Source organism: Xyrauchen texanus, chromosome 36 (genome assembly GCF_025860055.1).
Source record: "Xyrauchen texanus isolate HMW12.3.18 chromosome 36, RBS_HiC_50CHRs, whole genome shotgun sequence".
NCBI lineage: Eukaryota > Metazoa > Chordata > Actinopteri > Cypriniformes > Catostomidae > Xyrauchen > Xyrauchen texanus.
In genome coordinates, this window is record NC_068311.1 from 19,445,996 (window position 1) to 19,466,303 (window position 20,308).

Sequence of the window (20,308 nt, forward strand, 5' to 3'; positions counted from 1 at the left end):
AAAAACACCATCCCGACCGTGAAGCATGGGGATGGCAGCATCATGTTGTGGGGGTGCTTTGCTGTCGGAGGGACTGGTGCACTTCATAAAATAGATGACATCATGAGGAAGGAAAATTATGTGGATATATTGAAGTAACATCTCAAGACTACACCAGGAAGTTAAAGCTCAGTCACAAATGGGTCTTCCAAATGGACAATGACCCCAAGCATACCTCCAAAGTTGTGGCAAAATGGCTTCAGAACAACAAAGTCAAGGTATTGGAGTGGCCATCACAAAGCCCTGACCTCAATCCGAGGTAAGCATGTGCGAGCAAGGAGGCCTAAAAACCTGACTCAGTTACACCAGTCCTGTCTGGAAGAATGGACAAAATTCCAGCAACTTATTGTGAGAAGCTTGTGACCCACTGGAGATGTGATGAAAGAAATAAAAGCTGAAATCATTCTGTCTACTATTATTCTGACATTTCACATTCTTAAAATAAAGTAGTGATCCTAACTGACCAAAGACAGGGAATGTTTTCTACGATTAAATGTCAGGAATTGGGAAAAACTGAATTTATATGTAAGGTGTATGCAAACCTCTGACTTCAGCTGTAAGATTAAAGTTTTTAAAAACAGGCATTTAATGCAAATAAAATTCATATCCTTCTTTGAGTTATTTTCGTGTTTAAAACTCATATTTTATTGGTCAGGGCATGTCATCGTCGGGTGAAGAAAAAAAAATCTACACTCTCAAGGTGCGTACACACTGCCAGCGGCGTCGCGCGCGACAGCGACTCAATACCATTCATTTTCAATGCGAGCACAGCGACTTCCGGCGACACGAGCTGTCGCGACCGTTGGCGCTAGATGTGGGCGTGTCCAGCGACGCGACAAAGTTGAGAAAAGTTCAACTTTGGAGCGACTAACGGAAGCGACAGCCAATAGGAGAGAAGACGGGAGAACTCACGTGATCCTTTTCTCTCTCTCAGCTCCTGCAGTAACGGAAAGATGGATGAAAGGCTAATTCTTGCTGTTAGAAATTTCCCAGTGCTCTATGATATGTCTCTTCCCACGTACAAGGACATTTTTAAGAAAAATATTGCGTGGAAAGGTGTATCTGAGATCGCGGGGACTTTATGGACCCAGACAGACCGGCATTTGCATTTTCGCCGCAGATAAACAGCCGCTATGGGAAACAGCACGCCTTGTTTCTCATTCATCTTTGATATAAAGCATTTTATGTACTGATTCCATTTATATTTAGTCTTTTCCCTCCAAAATGTTTGTTTTTAGTCGCAAGAAAAGAGATTAGCTGTCAACAGCAATGGAATGACATCCGTGAATGTCATTTACAAACGTTACTAGGCAACCAGTAGTGGGAACGCCCACTAGCAACTTCACCGCCAGCCACTGGCGACCTGGAGCGATAAAGTCGCTGGCAGTGTGTATGCACCTTCACTGTAAAAAGAAAACCTCTCTTTGTTGGCACGCAAATGTTTCCTCCAGTTGTAAATGGCTCAATAGGAATCCATTGTTTCTATTCAAAATGTTAATCTCGGCAAGTAATTGCAGCGAGAAATAGAAGAGAAAATTCGCGTTTGGAATTGAAAGGCCTTAATAGTCTGGCTTCTTGCACTAAGAGTTTGGAAGGGTAAAATGGATCAGGTTGCACCCATTTGCTGTCATGGTGTTTGTTGGCACAGTTGTGGGAAAAGCTTTGGTACACATCCTATTAGATGAGGATGTGGATTTGTTTAAGTGACTAATCAGCTGTTGTTGACAGTCAACAAAAACATTTGATGTAGCATTTGAAGTACAACTTAAAAGCCCTCCTCTCTATGCTAAAGAGATAATTGGAGATTTTATCAGTCACATTGTGCTCTTTTGAAGAAATATCATCTTTTATTCACCCTTGTGCTGTTTCAAACTCATAAAACTTTTAAAACTTTCTCTATTGAACACAAACACAGGAAGGAGATATAATGTGAATATACTGTACAGTATATATCAATACAATGCAGGTCAACTGGCCATGTATGTGTGATCTGTGCTTCGTGAAGCCAAGTAAGTGGAATAGAGATTCAAATTATGATCGTGCCAAGGAGTCAAGATGTCAAAATATATAGTGAAAAGGGAGTTACATTATGGTTTATCAGTTAAAATCGATCAAATCACTTCAAAAGACATGGATTAAACCAAATGTGTCATATGGATTACCTTTATGCTGCCTTTGTTTCCTTTTTGGAGCTTGGAAATGTTGGACCCTATTTACTTGCATTGTATATCTATGTATATCCAATATATCTATATTCACATCGGATCTCCATCAAAATATCTTCATTTGTGTTCCACAGAAGAAACAATGTCATACTCTTTGGGAAAATTATGGATTATACAGCTATCAAGTTTAATAAATAGACTGAAAGCAAATGAATGTTGTAAGGCTATATCTAAAATCAAAACAGTAAGTTTTCTTAATGGCTCTGTCAGTCTCCTTAAGTCTGCACGCTGCTTGTCAAACAGGCATAAAAGGCAGGGAGATTTACTGCCTTGTCATGGCGAATTAAAATATGACTACATTCAAGGTGAGGTAGTTTGAGGCAAAGCGTCACTGTTCATTCTGTCAAAACAACAAACATCTTTTCCAATCCAATATCAATACTTTCTTTTTTTACTGAGCCCATGGCATACTGAAATATTTTTATTTTATAACTAACTAAAAACACACACACACACACACACACACTTGCTTTAAAGGTAAAGTGTGTAATTTCTGCACCACTAGCATTACCAAATCGGTACATTTACATAAATAGTTCAAATTGAGCTACTGCATGTTTTTGCACTTCTAGCTTTTTGTCCATTTACATTTTTTTTTAATTTTTTTATTTATGCATATTTTATTTATTTAATTTTATTTATTTAATTTTATTTATTTAAGGAAGTTCACCATTCCTTGTTTTTTATTCATCCATGTTACTACATTAATCGTCTCCCCTTCCATCACAAAATTTACATTCCTAGAGTTAGCCATGATACTATCACCTTGTTTTTGATGCGTTCGACTTCCGGGTTATATTCACGTTGTGTGTGCATCACTGATACTAATTCAATACATGCTCGACGAAGCCGAGCTACAATCAGATTATTTATATTTGCAAAAATCTTACTTCAATATTTAAGGGTTTACATAACATTTTAAATATTTTTATTGTTGTTTTAGTCCGACAGAAATCAAACTATTAAAGTGCGTGTAAACGTACTGAATGATTGTTTTCAAACATGTTGCCTGAACACTCCAGATCCCGGGCCATCCCATCATTGGTTGAGCCAATCATGCTGGTCAGGTGCTTAAACAAACATCATTGTTTGAAGGTGCCATAGGGCCACATTCTTTTAGTTTTTTTTTCAGGGGAAATCAACCTGCAAATGGCTTACTTTATAGTGGTTTGTGCACTATAAATTAGGATAGGAAAAGTATTTTAACCTAGAACAAATTACACACACATCACATTTACATCTGTAATGTGGTATTTACCTTTCAGCGGTAAAAACCACAGCGGTCTTCTTTTGACAAAGACAAAAAGAGGTGTTTGGCATTACAAAGACAATGTTCTGCAAGATCTCTTTTATTTCTGACAGAACATTCAAAAGAAGAACTGGGGATCCCATGGTTCTCCTGCAGAAGTTTGAATTAAAGATGAGATGAGCTGTTCTTAGTGTGTGGGAGGGGGTGGACATGAAGAGATTACACGCATTCCTTGTTCTGCAGATCAGATTGGGACAAAGCAGCCCGTGGTTTCAGTTTTCATGCTGTGGTCTAGCTCAGCTCGATTTTGTCTGTGTGTGTGTTTTCATGTATGTGTTTTCATGTAGAATGTTGTCTGTCTGTTGGCATTGTTTACACCACGTGCTATAGGGAATGTAAAATATAATTTTTGGTTAATACTAGTAATTCAATACGACTGTAGTGGAATATGACCCAGTGGGAGATGCAGAAACTGTTTGAAAATAAGCTTCAAGCGAATCCTGAAACACTGTTATGTAATTTAAAATAAGATTAGTTCTGTGTAGAGCTGTATTCTTGACAGACAACGGCAGTATACATCAAACTAAATTGACAGTTAGTCAACTGTATTTAGAGAGAGGTGCTTATCATATTGTTTTGCATTTGCAGGCCAACCTGAATGACTCTCATAATCAGATGGTCGTCCACTGGGCCGGGGAGAAGAGTGATGTCATAGTAGCGTTAGCAAGAGACAGTGTTGGTGCCACAGACCCCAAGACCAGCTCTGTGAGTATACATTTTTTGTGTTGAGTATTGACTTCTTTTTTACAATTTTTTGCCCCGTTTATCCTAGACTGTTTCGTCCGGAATGTCTACCTCAGTCCATGTTTCCCACAGTCATGGAAAACCTGAATATATTGAGGAAATGTAATTAGCATGATCTTCAAGTCATTTAAATTTCTATTGTGATTTTTTTTTTTTTTATGTGCAGCTCTAAAGTATTTAACCAGCCAGAAATAGGTCTTTCTGCATGCTATCTCTATCTAGTTCTATCTTTTAAATTATATTTAAAAACCCATATGCAGTAATTAAGAACGCCTGGAAAAGTAATGGAAAGGTATTGAAATTAAAATGGGGTTCAAATGCCTGAATCTTTATACTGAATAGTGCAGAATCTAACACAGCCATTCAAAAGTTTGTAAACACCATGACATTTTTGTATGTTTTGAATAAGATACTGACTTAATTAGCTTCAAACCCTTATTTGGACGGTAAAATGCGATTGGAATGCACAATAAGTGCACAATAATTACAGTTATCTCAAATAATTATTTTTCAATAATCGCAACAGGCCTATCTAGTATATCCCATAGTTATATACCAAATTAATGTTAGAAAGAGAATGTAAGGTTTGTCCCATTTTTTGGGGGGAAAAATTGAAGTGAGGAATCTCACATTACTGCCCTTCTTGCAGTTCACATATACAAGAGATTTGTGGTGAATAAGGCAGCTGCAGGTAGCTGTGGTTTATATTGGGGAGGTGGGCCTCCCTGATCACTGCAGCAGTTGGTCTGTTAATTTTTGACAGACTTAGGGCTCTATTTTCATAAGTCTGCAAAGTTTTACTGTGCGCTATGTCTTGTCCTATTTTCGTGAGATCAATTATTCTAAGCACAGTTTTTAAGCCAGCACAAATGCAAGTGGCGGTGAGTGTGTGTTTGCGCTACTGTGGGTTTTATGTATGGTATTAAAGTGGTGCAAAGTGCAATTTTCTATTTTCCTGAGAAATAGTTTCAAGACGTTTCAAAAGCACATCTTATCTCAGCGCAAAGTCCAAACTAATTTCCTACATTGTCAGTAGTGGGCGACCGATATATATTCCCATCGCATCGGCTAATACATTTTCCCATTTGCCCGATTTGTTTCTTGTGGGGAACGAGAATCGTCTGCTTGCATGTAAAGCAACTGAGACATGTAAACGACCAGTCATGGTTTGTTTTTTTGTTACGTGCCATCATGTTACTACAATAATAGACCGGTGTGCAACACAGTCTCATTTAAACGGTCCACAGATCAGAGCCACAGCAGACGTGTTTGAGCTCGTAATGTTAAAGTGCTCATCTGTTTCATTTTCCCTCTCTCTCCTCAACAGTTCCCTGTAACTTTTAAGTTTCTTGTCTAATGATAAAAGGCAAATATCAATCAAATTAATATCATATACCTTCTGCAAATATGCAAATATCTCATTTAAACAGATGTAATAAATAAACCTCACAAAACTTGAGCAGATCCATCATCCTGTGCAGCGCTCATTTATCTACCTCAAAAGCATGTATTCTATCAGCCTCTCCGCAGCAGTTCCCTGTAACTTTTAACTTTCTTTTACAAGGATAAAAGGCAAATACATTTCCAAGAGAACTTAACCAGTCACTAAAAAAAATAATAATAAAAAAAATAAAAATATTATTTACAATTCTTCTTGCACTTAAATCTGTTTACTATTCTGATGATAGTGAAACTTTGTAGTGTGGCACTTTTCGTTCCACTGTCTCCTTAAGATGATTCACTTATGTTTTCCTCTTTTGTAAGTCGCTTTGGATAAAAGCGTCTGCCAAATGAATAAATGTAAATGTAAATATCAATAACATTTCTATTATACACCATCTACAAATATGCAGATATCTCATTTGAACCGATGTCATTCACGAACCTCATGAAAATCCAGCGTTTTCTTCCCGTCGAGTGCTCATCTAATATCATCCTCTGAAGCGCGTATTCTATCGGCCAGAATCAAAACTTCAGGATCAAAAGTTCCTCTGATTCACAAATCATGATGGTCAGTCCTTGACAATCCAAGCAGGCAATCGAGGCTGATTAAATTAGATTTCTGCTTGCGCTGGATTCACACGAGCGTGTGAGTGAAACTTCAAAATAACGCTTCATGTGTGCTACAAGTACATGACTTATTCACTATGCACTGTATGTGCAATTTTTTGTTTCAGTATTTTTTGAGAAAATGCTATTGCTAACATGGACATGCCATCCATTGTTGCTAGACTACTGTGTGTACTATTATTTCCTTCTCCCTAATATATTAACAATTTCTTCATGTGCAAATAAACTACTAAAATTTTATGACTAAACAGAAATCAGAAGAAACTGCTATCTACCATTTTAAAATACTATATACTTAAAAAATTTTTTTTTTACAAAGTTCATTTCACTTCATTATTTTGGTTACATTTTCATTTTGTTTGAAGTGCAATTTGAAGTTAGAAATATTTTTTGGTTTAATTGGTTCATGTTTCAATAAATTAATAACATTTTTCACAATCAAAATCGACCAGTAGAAGTGAAGCACGTTCCGATAAAATCACTGTTAATACTAGTCATGATTTGTGTGTCAGTAGATGAAAATGAACTAATATTATTCTCTATAATTTAATGACCCATAAATCCTGATGAGGACCATTTATTTCATGCGTATTAAAGGAGCATGTTCCCATAGTGAGATACCTCAATTCATGTTATAAGTGAAGTGTTCCGTGAATAACATTAAGTTTAAAATACACTGTTTATTTTCTATTTTATTTTTCAAGTTTAAAGTACATTTTTTGAACACCACTGTATATCTTTTTTTTTTTTTTTTTTGTTACATGCAGCATTAGATATGTTTATTTTTCTAAGACCAGACTCTGCACTGCATGATACCAATCACATTTCTTTTCCAGAGTGCCAATCCAAGAATATCTTGAGCAGAAAGCTTGGCTTTTTAGTGCACTCTGAGTCATACTCGCTTAGTTCTTCAGTGCCTTTACTTTCATTAGATCATTTCAAATCCTACACGATCTAACTCACTGCACACCTGGGAAAGATGGTCTTGTGCCCTTGTATGCTATTTTTCCATCTTTGGGGCAATAATTGCACTGTTTGACTTTTATTTTGAACATTATCTAATACAAATGCAAGAGTAAAATGTTGTGGTCACACTTTCAGGTGCTAGAACTGTAATCTGCTCACCTGTGAAGTACATTTCTGATGTACCGTTCTGGGAATTATAGCTTATTCGACCAAGGAGCTGTTCTTACAGAAAAGCAGATAACTCCATATTCAGTTTTCAAAATGAGCTAAATGACACTGGGTCTCATTCACAAATAATTGCATAAATGTTCTTACTTAAGTGCACAGAACAGGTTCTCGAGCATAATTATTGCCAGATTCATCACCGGTGCATATGCATATGAATTTGTTCTTTTAGCCTCGTTCTTATGTTGTTGAATTCTATGATTTCTGCATATACGTGGTATGAATTAAATACATTTTACCCTAAATAAATAAAAATAAGTGCAAAGTTAAACTTGAGTCATGATTCATGTTTTTGCATGAAAACATTCACACACACGTTTGATGCACAAAAATGTCCATGCACAGATTTACTGAATGAGAAATTGCAGGTTTTGTTTTTACAGAGTCATACATTGTGCATTTTTTCAATAGTTGCGTATCAGATTGGAAATTTGATACTCTTGTGTTGTTCTTTCAACAGGTGTATGTGTCCTATGACTATGGAACCACCTTCACCCATATATCAGAAAAATTTCAGCTGTCTGGGGACAAGGAGGGCAAGAAACAGGTCATCTCCCAGTTCTACCACAGCCCTGCTGACAATAAACGAGTGAGTATGGAAGAGAAATTAGCATGGCTGTAAGTGTGACATCCTTGGGTTCTCTTGTTTTTGTGAGCTTAAGCCGAGGTTATACAAGACCTCTGTGACGTCGACCACTTTCCTGCTATCTGCAGCTGTGACCTTGCAAAAGTTCAATTACTTGTAGTCCCACAGATGGTGTTAACATCCAAGAGAACCACTTCAAGGGCTGAGCAAAAATACAAGCTACAGCCTTATGTGGATTCAGAAATATCGGTATTACAAGATAAGGCTAATTCACACTGCTTAAACAAACAGCCAAAATCTCTGAAGAAGATGGATGTTTGGTTTGTGTTGAATCATTGTGTTATCCCTGTTGGTGTTTATTGAGGATGTATGAAAAAAACTGGTATTATTTTCAGAATGCTAATGGTGCATAAACATCATGTCAGAATTAAGAGTTTCCAATTTGTAAAAACTGTTCATGTCTTCATAGAACTCAGAATTTTATGAAATCACCGACATAACGTGATATCATGTAAAAACCAAAATGGATGCTGCCTTCACATTTAAAGACAGTTTACACATTTTTTTCATATGTTTGATAGATATGTTTGAATGATATCTTATATATAATTACTATTGATTATCTTACCTGGTGCAATTGTTTGTTTTTAAACATTTTGCAAATAAAGAGGTGAATTAATGTAGTTTCACGTAAAGCCCTGTTCAGTGATATATACGTTCATGGCGCACATAGATATTATATATTGCGATATACACGATATTGGAAAAAATGTCGATTGACATTTTATATTGTTGCCACTATATATATATATATATATCCTCATATCGCCCATCCCTAATGCCAGGTAAAATAACACAAAGAATAATGTTATAAATATATACTAAATAATAAAAAAAATAGGAAATGTCTGCTAGATTCCTGATGCTAAAAAAGATGTAATTTCCGGTATTCTGTGAACTTTATTGGGGCAGTGTGAATAGATCTTTTTCACACTCCAGTTTTTGTAACGTGGAAGTAAATAATTGCTGGGTAAACTTCGACAGAGGTGAATGGGAGACTATGAGTGAATGGAAGATCACAGAAAATATGATTTTCATTTACCCACTACTGCATTTGAATGACTTTCCAGAAGAGGAAAATAAACAGGGAGCGTTGGATTAAGACAAGATGCAAGAAGATGCCAAATTTACAATGACACTCTCAGCAACTGTAATTTAAACCCCCTCACAGCTGTGGTAATTCATTTTTTTAAATGAATTCAGGGGTAATTTAACACAAAGCATAATGTTTTAAACTTGCACTCAATATTATTAAAAAATTATCATATAAAAATGTTTGCTTGCTAGATTTACACTGCTAAATAAGGTGGACATGCGATATATCGGTCGGCCGATATTAGCCTTTCACCGATATATCGTATAGGCATATATGTTTACCTATATGCGCAGATATGAAAACTTTATTACAGAACATATAATGCAGAAAGTAGTGCTTTAGAATTGGTGTCATAGCATAGTTTGTCCAGCAGAGCACGCTCCGACTCTGACCTGACGGTGGCTCTGCAGACAGGGTGGAGTTAAGTGGTGTAGAATTAAGGGATGTCTTCTCGGTAAGTTGCTAACTAGTTTGTGAAATACATACTGGAAAGTTAATAAACAATGACCCCATCATTTTACATTTTCAATATAACTAATATAATGTTAACCCTGTCCCTGACAACCATGTCACTCATATTTATCACATCTGTTTATGTTAGCCAGCTATAATTTGTATAAGTAACAGCAGATTGAAAGGTAAACATCAGAGCATATTTTTGTGTGGTTGAGTGTTGATATCACGGCAGAGTTTCTGCTAGAAATAAATGGTGAGGGTCACGAGGTTTCGTTTTACGGACATTTTGATGATATGCCGGTCAAATATCGAATATAATTAGTCAAGTTGAGGAAAACTGGAGGCAGGCTATGTAACTTAAAAAAATGACATAATCAGGCCGTATAGAATGCAACATGTTTATTAGCCTAATTTTCAAATAGAGGAAAAAAACATGAACGTCCGATTGGCGTCAATCAATTGTTTTTACTATGGTTTCACATTCATAGTTTAACAAACCCCCCTTCCCCACATAAAATATCTGAATAGTAGCCTATTGTTTTTACTCAAGCGAACACTCTCAGTAGGTCTCATTTAGCTGGTAACATTTAAATTGGCCACCGTGAAATGACTCCTTGTCAAATGAACTGGAACAAACAAATGACTAGGCCTTTAAAATTGTCTCGTCTCATTTTAGGCTACTTTTTACGCTGTTTTGCAGTGCTGAATTGTGCAGCTGCCGACTTAAAATCAAAACTTCGCAGTGTCTCTCCGCAACTTGCAATGCGCATAAGCCTCATAACCTTGTTCTCCGCAAGGCGACTTCGCTGCTTCGTCTTGATCCGATTCTGCAGCGAGAACCCCCTTTCTGCAGGAACACTTGAGACAGGGATTACACAGGCTATCTTGGCGAGCTTGGTCCACTCTGGATACATTTAGTTGAAATCACATATGAGGACTTCGCAGGCTGTGGAGAAATGCAATCCTCCATAGCCACGGAGCGCTGTCGTGACAGCGAGGGCATCACGTCACAGGCTTACGGCATCGATAAGAGGAGCGGTGTCCGCAGACTCAATGCTTGTAAAATGGCAAATAATCCTTCTGATCGCTGGTTCTGCATATCCTTGAAGAGCTATAAGATAATATAATAGGTGAGAACGATATTAGAATTTTAGGCTTACAAAAGAATGCTGCGCTTCGCTTATTATAAATAGGCCTGTATGGGTCATTCTATGGAAATGTCCATTTTTCTGTCCCTAGCCTTTACAAAAATATTACACTTAAACACTTTAGGGTTACAATTTCTTTACATTTTAAAATAAAACAATGTTATTTGAAAAATTACACCTTCTTGAGCCATCAATGGCAATATTTGATTTTTATTAATTCTATAGAATTCCACCACAGAAGTGCTCGTCCCCACAGTCATGTACAGAGGGAAAGTGCTTTATTTTGAGGCCAGTAACAAGTTTTTACACCATTTAAAATACAATAATGTATACATAACTATCAAATATATTTGATATTATATTTATACTATAAAATATAAAAAAAAATTCTGTCACTATAAATATAATGTCACATGTGACAATAATTTTACATCAATTTAATTCTGCTACACTCAAAAGTTAAGATTTAAAGGATTGCATCACAACTTAATTTTAACCGGTTTTCAAATATTTTCATTGTTATAGCAAATACATGGTTCTCTTGTGAATCCGTTGCGTCATTTTCGCAGTGCGAACAGAAAAGTTTTTCGTTACCATCAACTATCTCACATCTTAGCCATGGGAACTTGTCACTCCATTCCGACCGATACGCCCTACACTTAGGCTTTTTCTCCGGCGGTGGTGGAGCTGTCTGGCTCTGGACATCTGAGGCTTCAGGCGTTCCTGATTCACCATCGTCCGTCGCGTCTGGCCTCTGAAAAAAGCTTTTAAGGCTAGTCTGCCTGGGCCTGGCCATATTTGAAACGTCTCACTCAATCGTGCGTTGTTTATGTCTATATTACAGCCGTTTTAGGCGTGCGCTTTATTTGAAATGCAGCATGCGATGTTGTTTAAAGGGTAACTAAACCCCTGCTCAGAGTCTGACTCCACCCACTAGCAATATTTGAAAAATGCTCGAAAAGTGGGCAGACCCCAGCGGGGATAGAGGGGACGAACCGAGGGCGGGGATGAGCGGGGGGGCGTGCACCTGAGACCCATAGTGACAGATTAATTGACAGCTGCTGTCAGACTCTAAAATGGAGAGTGACTGGAGTGACGCAAGTAGCTTTGCCACGGAGTGGTCTTTTGAAGTCGAGGACCTTTCTCCCCCACCTTCACCTGAAGTGGAGGAGGGTGAATTGTCTGTGGACACAGGGCCGGAGCCATATCAATTCGAGCTGCTGGCTCAAACTGCGGTTTTAACTCCCTGTTGAGCATCCGAGTGCGCATTCACCTTCACTCGCGTGCAGGAAAAACAAACGAAACGCTGTTCAGTGATGTTTATCCTTTTAGCAGGATTTTTATTTAGCAAGCTTCACTTGAACATAACATCAGTTAGCTGTTCTCTCAACTTAGAAGAATGTGACGTAAAGCGTAACGTCATGTACAAAACCGTATACCTCCAAATAAAACTATACAGGTAGTCAATACCGTAATACAATGTATAAGGGTGCAATACGTTTAACACTCCCGCATCGCGAACGCGCGTTTGTCGGCCCCAGAGGATTAACTTTAGCCTAACCATAAATTATGATTCAAATATATATGATCACTCACCTCAAGACGCCGCTGAGGTGGTGGAGTCCATGCAGGAGGAGCAGCGTTTGGCACTGCGTCGCTTTTCAGCGCGAGCTGTTTGGAGAAGCCCATTTCCACCTCCATTGTGTTGGAGAAGCAATCCTGCGTAAAATGCAGTTTGCACACTCCTACAGCTCTAGGCGGGAACTTGTGGTCTTTCAGAACAAGGACGTGCAACCCCTGGCGCCTAATTTCCAAGTCTGTATGGAAAGCAATACAGTCCAGCAGTGCAATTTTAATCGGACAATTTGACCGGAGAGATTTAATTTTGTTGGACATTTCATTTTTTTCCCGGCCAATGTCCGGTAATTACCGGACAACGGAAACCCTGTTTCACGCTGTTGTTACCTAGTTGGTGAGATGCAATGCTGGTCCATCTTTTACTCTCTGTGACAACGAGCTTATAGCTAACTTGCTAACCACGTAGCTACTTTCATTGCTTGTCAGCTGATTGGAAGCTAATGTGTAAACATGTATTCACCAAACTGTTTTGTTTAGGATTCACACTTTGTTACCTCCTTCAGCCAAACAATTCCAGTCATTTACAAAAATGTCATATTTAAAAATCAGGTTTTCCACCATTGAATGTTTCCCCTGAACTTGTATAGCAGAATACGTTGTAACACCACTGCCGCTTTTTAGCTCTTCACTCGGCAGGTGTACTTTTTGTTTTACAACCTGCCAGCAATTGACTAGCAGTATAAAGAATGGTCAGCATTTGACTAACACTAAACAGTATTGATGTTTTAAGCTATTTATTGTATTTTCATTTATTCTTTATTTTCTCAGTGTTCATTTTTATAATTTGTTGACAATGTATAATAATAATGTAAAATATTCTTTCATAAAAATGTTTAAGAAAGCAGCCTTCTAAGTACCTTTGCATAGTCATATCGGTGCAAAATCTGTGAACAAACCACATAGAAAAGTCTGTGAATATCTGTGAATTTTCCCCCTATAAAATTGGTATTGGTCTCAAAAATCCCATATTGGTCGGGCTCTAGTTTTTAGCGGTACCCAAGTTGCCTAGTTGTAATTTTTGAAAGGGCCGTGTCGACATGAAAGATGGCAAAAAGCAGCTCTGCAGTAGTTGATATTGAATGGTTTTGTCAAGTTATTTTAAATTCAAATGCTGTATTTCGGTAGAATTTATTTGTTATAAATGACAGAGTTTATAGTCAACAACGTAAAACAAATGACTCAACTTTCGCAGTTTTGGCAAATGAATAACTTTCAGTAAGTACCGTTCATAAATAAACCAGGTGGGTTGTGTAAAAATGGTGCAGGTGTATTCACTTATGCTTATCCACTTGTACAAGAGAAAAAGCTTTTGCCATTCTTTATTTGTTTGGGTTAAACTTCTAACCTTTTTTTGTTTCCGGCTTGAATGTGAATGTGAAAGTCGTAAAAACAACTGCCCAACTTAAAAGTAGGAATTCTTGATGGTGCACTGGAAGGCAGCATCAGTGTTCATCACTGATCGTTGCCCTTGGTGCCCACCTTAACTACTTGCTTTAATAAGTTGCTCTGGGGAGCAAAGGCTCATGGGAGTTATATAGTGCAAAGCTGCAGATGTGCTGGTGCTGCATTGCGTCTTTGCAGAGGCTGACGGCAGCAGATGGTGACCATTCATCTGGAGTTGATGATGTGGCTGGCACTGCAGCTGCTACCTGATGCTTAAGCATTACGAGTGTAATTTGTAAAACATATGACCTCTTCATTTGAGCACAGACCTGCTCAATTACATTTTGAGTGATCTAAGTCACTCGTACAGTTGATCTGCACGTGGGGGAAATTTCTGAATCTCAATTGCGGCAGATGGGATTATTAACATAGATACTGACAGGCTGCTGGCGGAGATTATTATTGAGTATTTTAATCTATTCATGATAAAGTAATAAAATCGCACACAAATAGCTGTGATGATGAGTTTTCTGCCTGATGACTAAGTTTTATATCCATACTGGGCCTGTTTGTTTGTTCATTGATTTATCCCAAGGCAACATCCTAGCATTGTGGCAACAAGTTTTGCACTGGCAAGCATTACTCCGAGTTTAATGAGAAAACTAGTTCTGTTTAGAACCACACATGCAGTACGTGGTGTAATGAAGATCACACTTAATGCGTAATATGCTTCCCTCTCGCTTTACTTCTCTGTTCAGCATTAGGTTTCTTTTTAAGCCGAGTGTTTTAGTTTCAGTCCCAGTTCTCATTGTTTCTGATTCTGGAGAGGGAAGTGTCCTGCTTCCATAAAGAGGCCATTGAGAGAACAAAGTTTTCTGTGTAAAGGTTTTAATTAAATTATCAAAGAAAAGGGAGGCAGATTAGAACGTCCGAAATGCTAATTTTGAATAATTAATTATCTGAAAAATATGTTGAGATGAGGTGGTTTTACTATACTTAAACACTTTGTGGGAAGCCCATGGAGCCTATCTGCCTGGAATATACAGTGGGGTTAAAAAGTCTGATTCCAATTGTGAATCCACTTCTATTTTGCATTTTCTGATTTAATAGTTTTTATTAGAAATGATATCAGCATAACACGTTGAGTGAAAATTTGAATTACATTTTGAGAACTAAATTCAGAAATTTCTTATTAAGTTTGTCCCTTTTTTGCTTAAATGATGGCATGCACTCGAGCTGGCATGGACTCCACAGGTTTGTACAAGACCTGATGATACATGTTATCCAGCACGATTTGAGAGCAGATCTTGTGCAAGGAAATATGACCTTTTGTACAAAGGAGTTTACATGGGCAGTGTCACTTTCTTACTTGATTATTGACTTAGGAATAGTGCATAATCGTACATATTTGTTGTTAATTTTCAGACATAATGTTACTAATTTAAACGAGCTGTGCTCATTTAAATTAGGTTTTGAATCCCGTATTTTCAATGTGGTTCCAAACCAATGTATGTCAAGAAAAAAGCAGTTTGAGAGCTTCTGTGGTGCTGTCGACTAATTCAGAAGTTTAAATGTTTTATGCTTGTTGAAGTTACAGTTTATTTATGTCTTTTTCCTCCATTTTTTTCCCAGTACCTGTTTACTGACACCACAAACAGTTACCTGTGGAACACATTTGACTTCTGCAAAAGTGTCCAGGGTTTCTCCATCGCATTCAAGCCCACAGACTTACTGCTGCATAGTAAGAGGCCAAACCTGGTCCTCGGTTATGTCAGTTCACACCCAAATAAACAGGTATGATTACTGATTTTCTCAATTGTGAGATTTCCCCCCTCTACTTCTCTTCATAACTTTAGAGAAAAGTGTCCAAAGTTTTTGAAAACTGTTTCCAGATTTTGAAAGATGAATGGTACTTTCAATTTTAGGCTTTTGGCAATAGAGTTTGCCCTTTTAAATTTAGCATTCAACAGCATAATTTGATGTAGTAACCGGCCACAATTTTAATTTGAAAAGCTGATTCATGACAAATATAGAATCATCGTTAAATGTTACAAAAGAAACTGCTGACTCTGAAATCATTCATCACAATTTCTCTTTTGCAGCTGTGGAAATCAGATGACTTTGGTGAGACGTGGGTGTTGATACAGGAACATGTAAAGTCCTTCTTCTGGTAAGATCAGTGATGTTGGCAGTGTTGGTAAAGCTATTGTGAAATTGTAGCTTGACAAAATAACACAAAGAGGTAGAATGATGTAAAATGCCACACAGACGTCTGCGCAGGGACTCGCATTCGGAAATGGTGAATCATTTTTTGAAACAGTTCTTTTAATGAACCATCTGAACAAACTCATTGATAATTCATTGATGTTTGATAATTGTCTACGTTTGCTTAGCTGTGTGTGCATTAATAAGCAAACTGATAAACGTATAGCAAAACATGGCGATGTAACATTTTGTCACACTACATTGCTACATGTTGGAAAAAGTAGCTTTATTACTGGAAAATTTGCACTCATTGAACACCACTGAGCTACTGTCAAGGTACTGAAAAATGTAGTTGAGATAGTAGTGTCGCTACTAGTTACTGTATTTTCCGAAAATAAAATCAGAAGTTGCATGTGGCTGACATTAGGTCTCAGGAGCAGCCACATAACTTCCCTTCAGCTGCTTCTAAGACACACTCTTTGAAGATAATATTAGGATCTACGCACCTTTACTGCGTGTAGAACAACAACAACAACTACATAGCGCTTTTCTCAAACTCAAAGCGCTTTACATAGTATAGGGTGGAATCTCCTCCACCACCACCACCAGTGTGCAGCATCCACCTGGATGATGCAACAGCAGCCATAGTGCACCAGAACACCCACCACACACCACACACCAGCTATTGGTGGAGAGGAGATGGTAGAGTGATGTAGCCAATTCAGGGATGGAGATTATTAGGAGGCCATGATAGATAGGGGCCAATGGGGGAATTTGGCCAGGACACCAGGGTTAAACCCCTACTCTTTACGAGAAAGTGCCCTAGGGATTTTTAATGACCACAGAGAGTCAGGACCTCGGTTTAACGTCCCATCCGAAAGACAGTGGTTTTTTACAGTATAGTGTCGCCATCACTATGCTGGGGCATTAGGACCCACACAGACCGTAGGGTGAGCACCCCCTGCTGGCCTCCCTAATACCACTTCCAGCAGCAACCTTGGTTTTCCCCAGGAGGTCTCCCTTCCAGGTACTGGCCAGGCTCAACCCTGCTTAGCTTAGTGGGCAACCAGGCAATAGCTGCAGGGTGATATGGCAGCGGCACACTAAGCAGTGACGTCAATTTGTAGGCAAACCTCTGGAATTTCCAATGTGTTTTTATAAGGACAGTTTTGGATTTATAAATAAAATAAGGTGTGTGGTAAATATTTCTCGAAGATACGTGGACATTTTATTTTACAACATAAGTGACACACTTTCATGCCTTAAATGTGATTTTGAAGCTGCCATGTTAAAATAATTTTTTTGCTTCAATGCAGTTTCAGAATTCACATTTGATATATGACTGTGTAATTTATGTTGTAGAACAAAACATCCACGTATATTCAAGTACCGTTTACCACAGACCTAATTTTATTCATAAATCCAAAACTGCCATTATAATAACCCTCTAGGAAAATGCAGAGGGAACCCATGTCTCAAAAGTGCAAATTCTTTTCTGGATTTTTGTAACCTGAACAGCTGAATTAAGGCTTGTTTTAATCGGAAACATTTACTTGAAGTAATCGTGTGTAACACTAGTTTTTCACTAGGGATGCTATGATCTGATACAAAATCCGCTCAAAGGCTCTCACCGCGCTAGGAGAGAGCTTGCTCCGCACCGCTGCCAATCCTACGATCCACCTTGCGAGCATGACGCTCGGCTTTCATAGGAATTAATTGAAAATACTCTCAGCTTCGCTCAGCGCGCCAGTGGTAACGTAGGGTCAGACTGGATGAACTTGCTAATGCTAGCTGCCTTGCTAACAATTAGGTTACGTCAGACACCGGATTGATTCCATCCGCACCGCAAGACTTCATGACAACGGTTGTGTCCTCTCATCGTCTCTAGTGAAGAGAGTGATGTGGACAACAGCTCTGATCTTTATGCGCTGTAATCTTAAATATTGTTCTCTAGCACCAAACATGCATAATGTCTGCCCTGTCCCGCTCCGCATGCGTTGGCTCTTTTTCCCTGCATGTGTGTAGACAAGAAGCGCCGCATGAGTTAACGTGGTTTCAAAGCACCTTTTAGACCATAACATTTTTCCCTTCTAAATGTATCTTTATTAATCAGCATGATTTCATTTTGTGAAAATTAATTCGATGTCTGGAATGGATAAGGAAAGACAAAAATTACTATTTGGTAGACTAGTCTCTCACTTTAATGAAAATATAGAAATATTTTTTACATTTTTAAAAAAATGCTTTCTAAATTTTCACTCGGGACACCCCTGAACCCACATTTAGCATCATTCCACAGTCACAAGGGCTTCTATGCCTTTTTCTTTTAACATTCAATTTCTATTGATAAACATAAAAGACGGTAAAATTGGTAAAAGATCCCGCAGACCCTACTGCTTTGGCCGTCTCTGGGACCCCTGTGCTGTTTTGTAGAGACTATTTTGACTGTTTAGAATTTATTTTTTCTTCTGAGAACTTTGAAATGAAAGAAAGTGCAATGTGTAAATGTATATCGTGATAAATCTCAATATCGAACAATATGAAAAAGATTATTGTGATAACAATTTTGACCATATCGCCCAGCCCTAGTCAAGCTCCAAAAATTACAAAAGAACAATACCATTAAACCCCTCTATATACCCCTTTATATACTTTAATACCATTTTAACACCATTAAAATAGTCCATATGACTCGTGCATTTTATTCAAAGTCTCTTGAAGACAGCGATAGCTTTGTGAATCACAAAAGGCTGCATTTAATTAGAAAATATATATAGCTGGCATGTTCAACGCATTTCAGTGAATACGTCCTGCTGTTTACTAGGGGTGTAACGGTTCAAATTTCTCATGGTTTTAGGGTTACGGTTTCGGTGTTTATTATGTTCAGGAAAAAAGAAAATATTACTGCCAAATCCAAAGTAAAAATATACTATTTGGGAACAGACACTTCAAGAGATTTTCCCACACTACAAATCACCATAGTTTTACAACAGTAACCATAGTTAAAACATTGTATTTGTAGTAAAATCATAGTAACCACAAAATGAACATGGTTGCAATACTATTGTAAATCCAAGGTTGCTATATGGAAACAACAATATGACTGTTGTAACACAATAGTTAATTGTATCAAAACTATGATTTCTGCAAAGAAAACAATGGTGACAGCTGTCATTGTTACTTCAGTCTTGGCTACTACAATATTACTATAGTAAAACCATGGTTAATTTTTGTTTGAGACCTAAAATAAATAAAGTCCTCTAATTACTAACTCAACATTTTAACTTAATACCTGCATTATTACACTCGGTGCATCAACATAAAGTGCAGTTTAAACTCAACTCAATGTATATTCAACATTCAGATTCTGTACATCACTATAGGAGAAATAAACTTGCTATTAAAATAAATATGAGAATGGATGTAGTAACGCAACTCAAGTATTTTAATCATACGTGAAAATCCCACATCAACGGAGTAAGGGCAACATGACTTTGGCTATGAACACCCCAAGTGCTTTAGTTCTTGTTTCATGTCTGTCCGAATTAGCCCCGAGTGCCTGTTTAAAGACTGAAGGGAGTGTGTCTGTCTGCAGTTTCAGGCTCAGTTGCGCCTCTGTGCGCACCAAGCGCTATATATCCTCGAGTATTGAGTAATGTCTGCAAACAGTGCCTGTTTTGTAAATGTTTTTTGACCATCGCTGTTGTAATTGACTGCATAAAGAAAAAGTTTCCAGATAGGCGGCTTAAATGACGCAGGACCTTCTCTCTTGTGGCTTGTTTTCTAAGCTTGCCATTTTGCCAACTAACGCATGCAGAACTGTGATGTCATACTAACTATTAACATACTAACAGTTAATAGGATAGCTTCTCTCTGTAGAAAGTTGACTCACGTGAAACACAGGTGGAGTGTGTCCATCATGTTTATTTTGCGCTTTATTTTCTTTCCCAAACTGTATGATTTGGATGCATATAAATTAGAGATGAACCGTGGAGCAAATGCTTACTGAACTGTGGTTGGCGAACCGTACTGTTAGTTTTTTTTACCGAGAACCGTTACACCCCCGTTTTTTACACACGTTCATACTGTAGCATGCGCTGGGCTTTCATGATGCACTGCTGTTTTCAGCTTTCAGAGTGGCGTGCAATATGTGAGCAC

The 20,308-nt window shown here is 37.9% G+C and overlaps 1 protein-coding gene across 1 annotated transcript in view; it reads left to right on the top strand.

The window, feature by feature from the left end:
- The window catches only part of LOC127629864 (sortilin-related receptor-like), a 90,698-nt gene that overhangs the window by 11,909 nt on the left and 58,481 nt on the right, over window positions 1-20,308 (top strand). Inside the window, exons 2-5 of the mRNA XM_052107141.1 lie at window positions 4,162-4,278; window positions 8,039-8,167; window positions 15,578-15,739; window positions 16,048-16,115. Coding sequence (XP_051963101.1) covers window positions 4,162-4,278; window positions 8,039-8,167; window positions 15,578-15,739; window positions 16,048-16,115 — 476 coding nt within the window. The remainder of the gene's footprint in view (window positions 1-4,161; window positions 4,279-8,038; window positions 8,168-15,577; window positions 15,740-16,047; window positions 16,116-20,308) is intronic.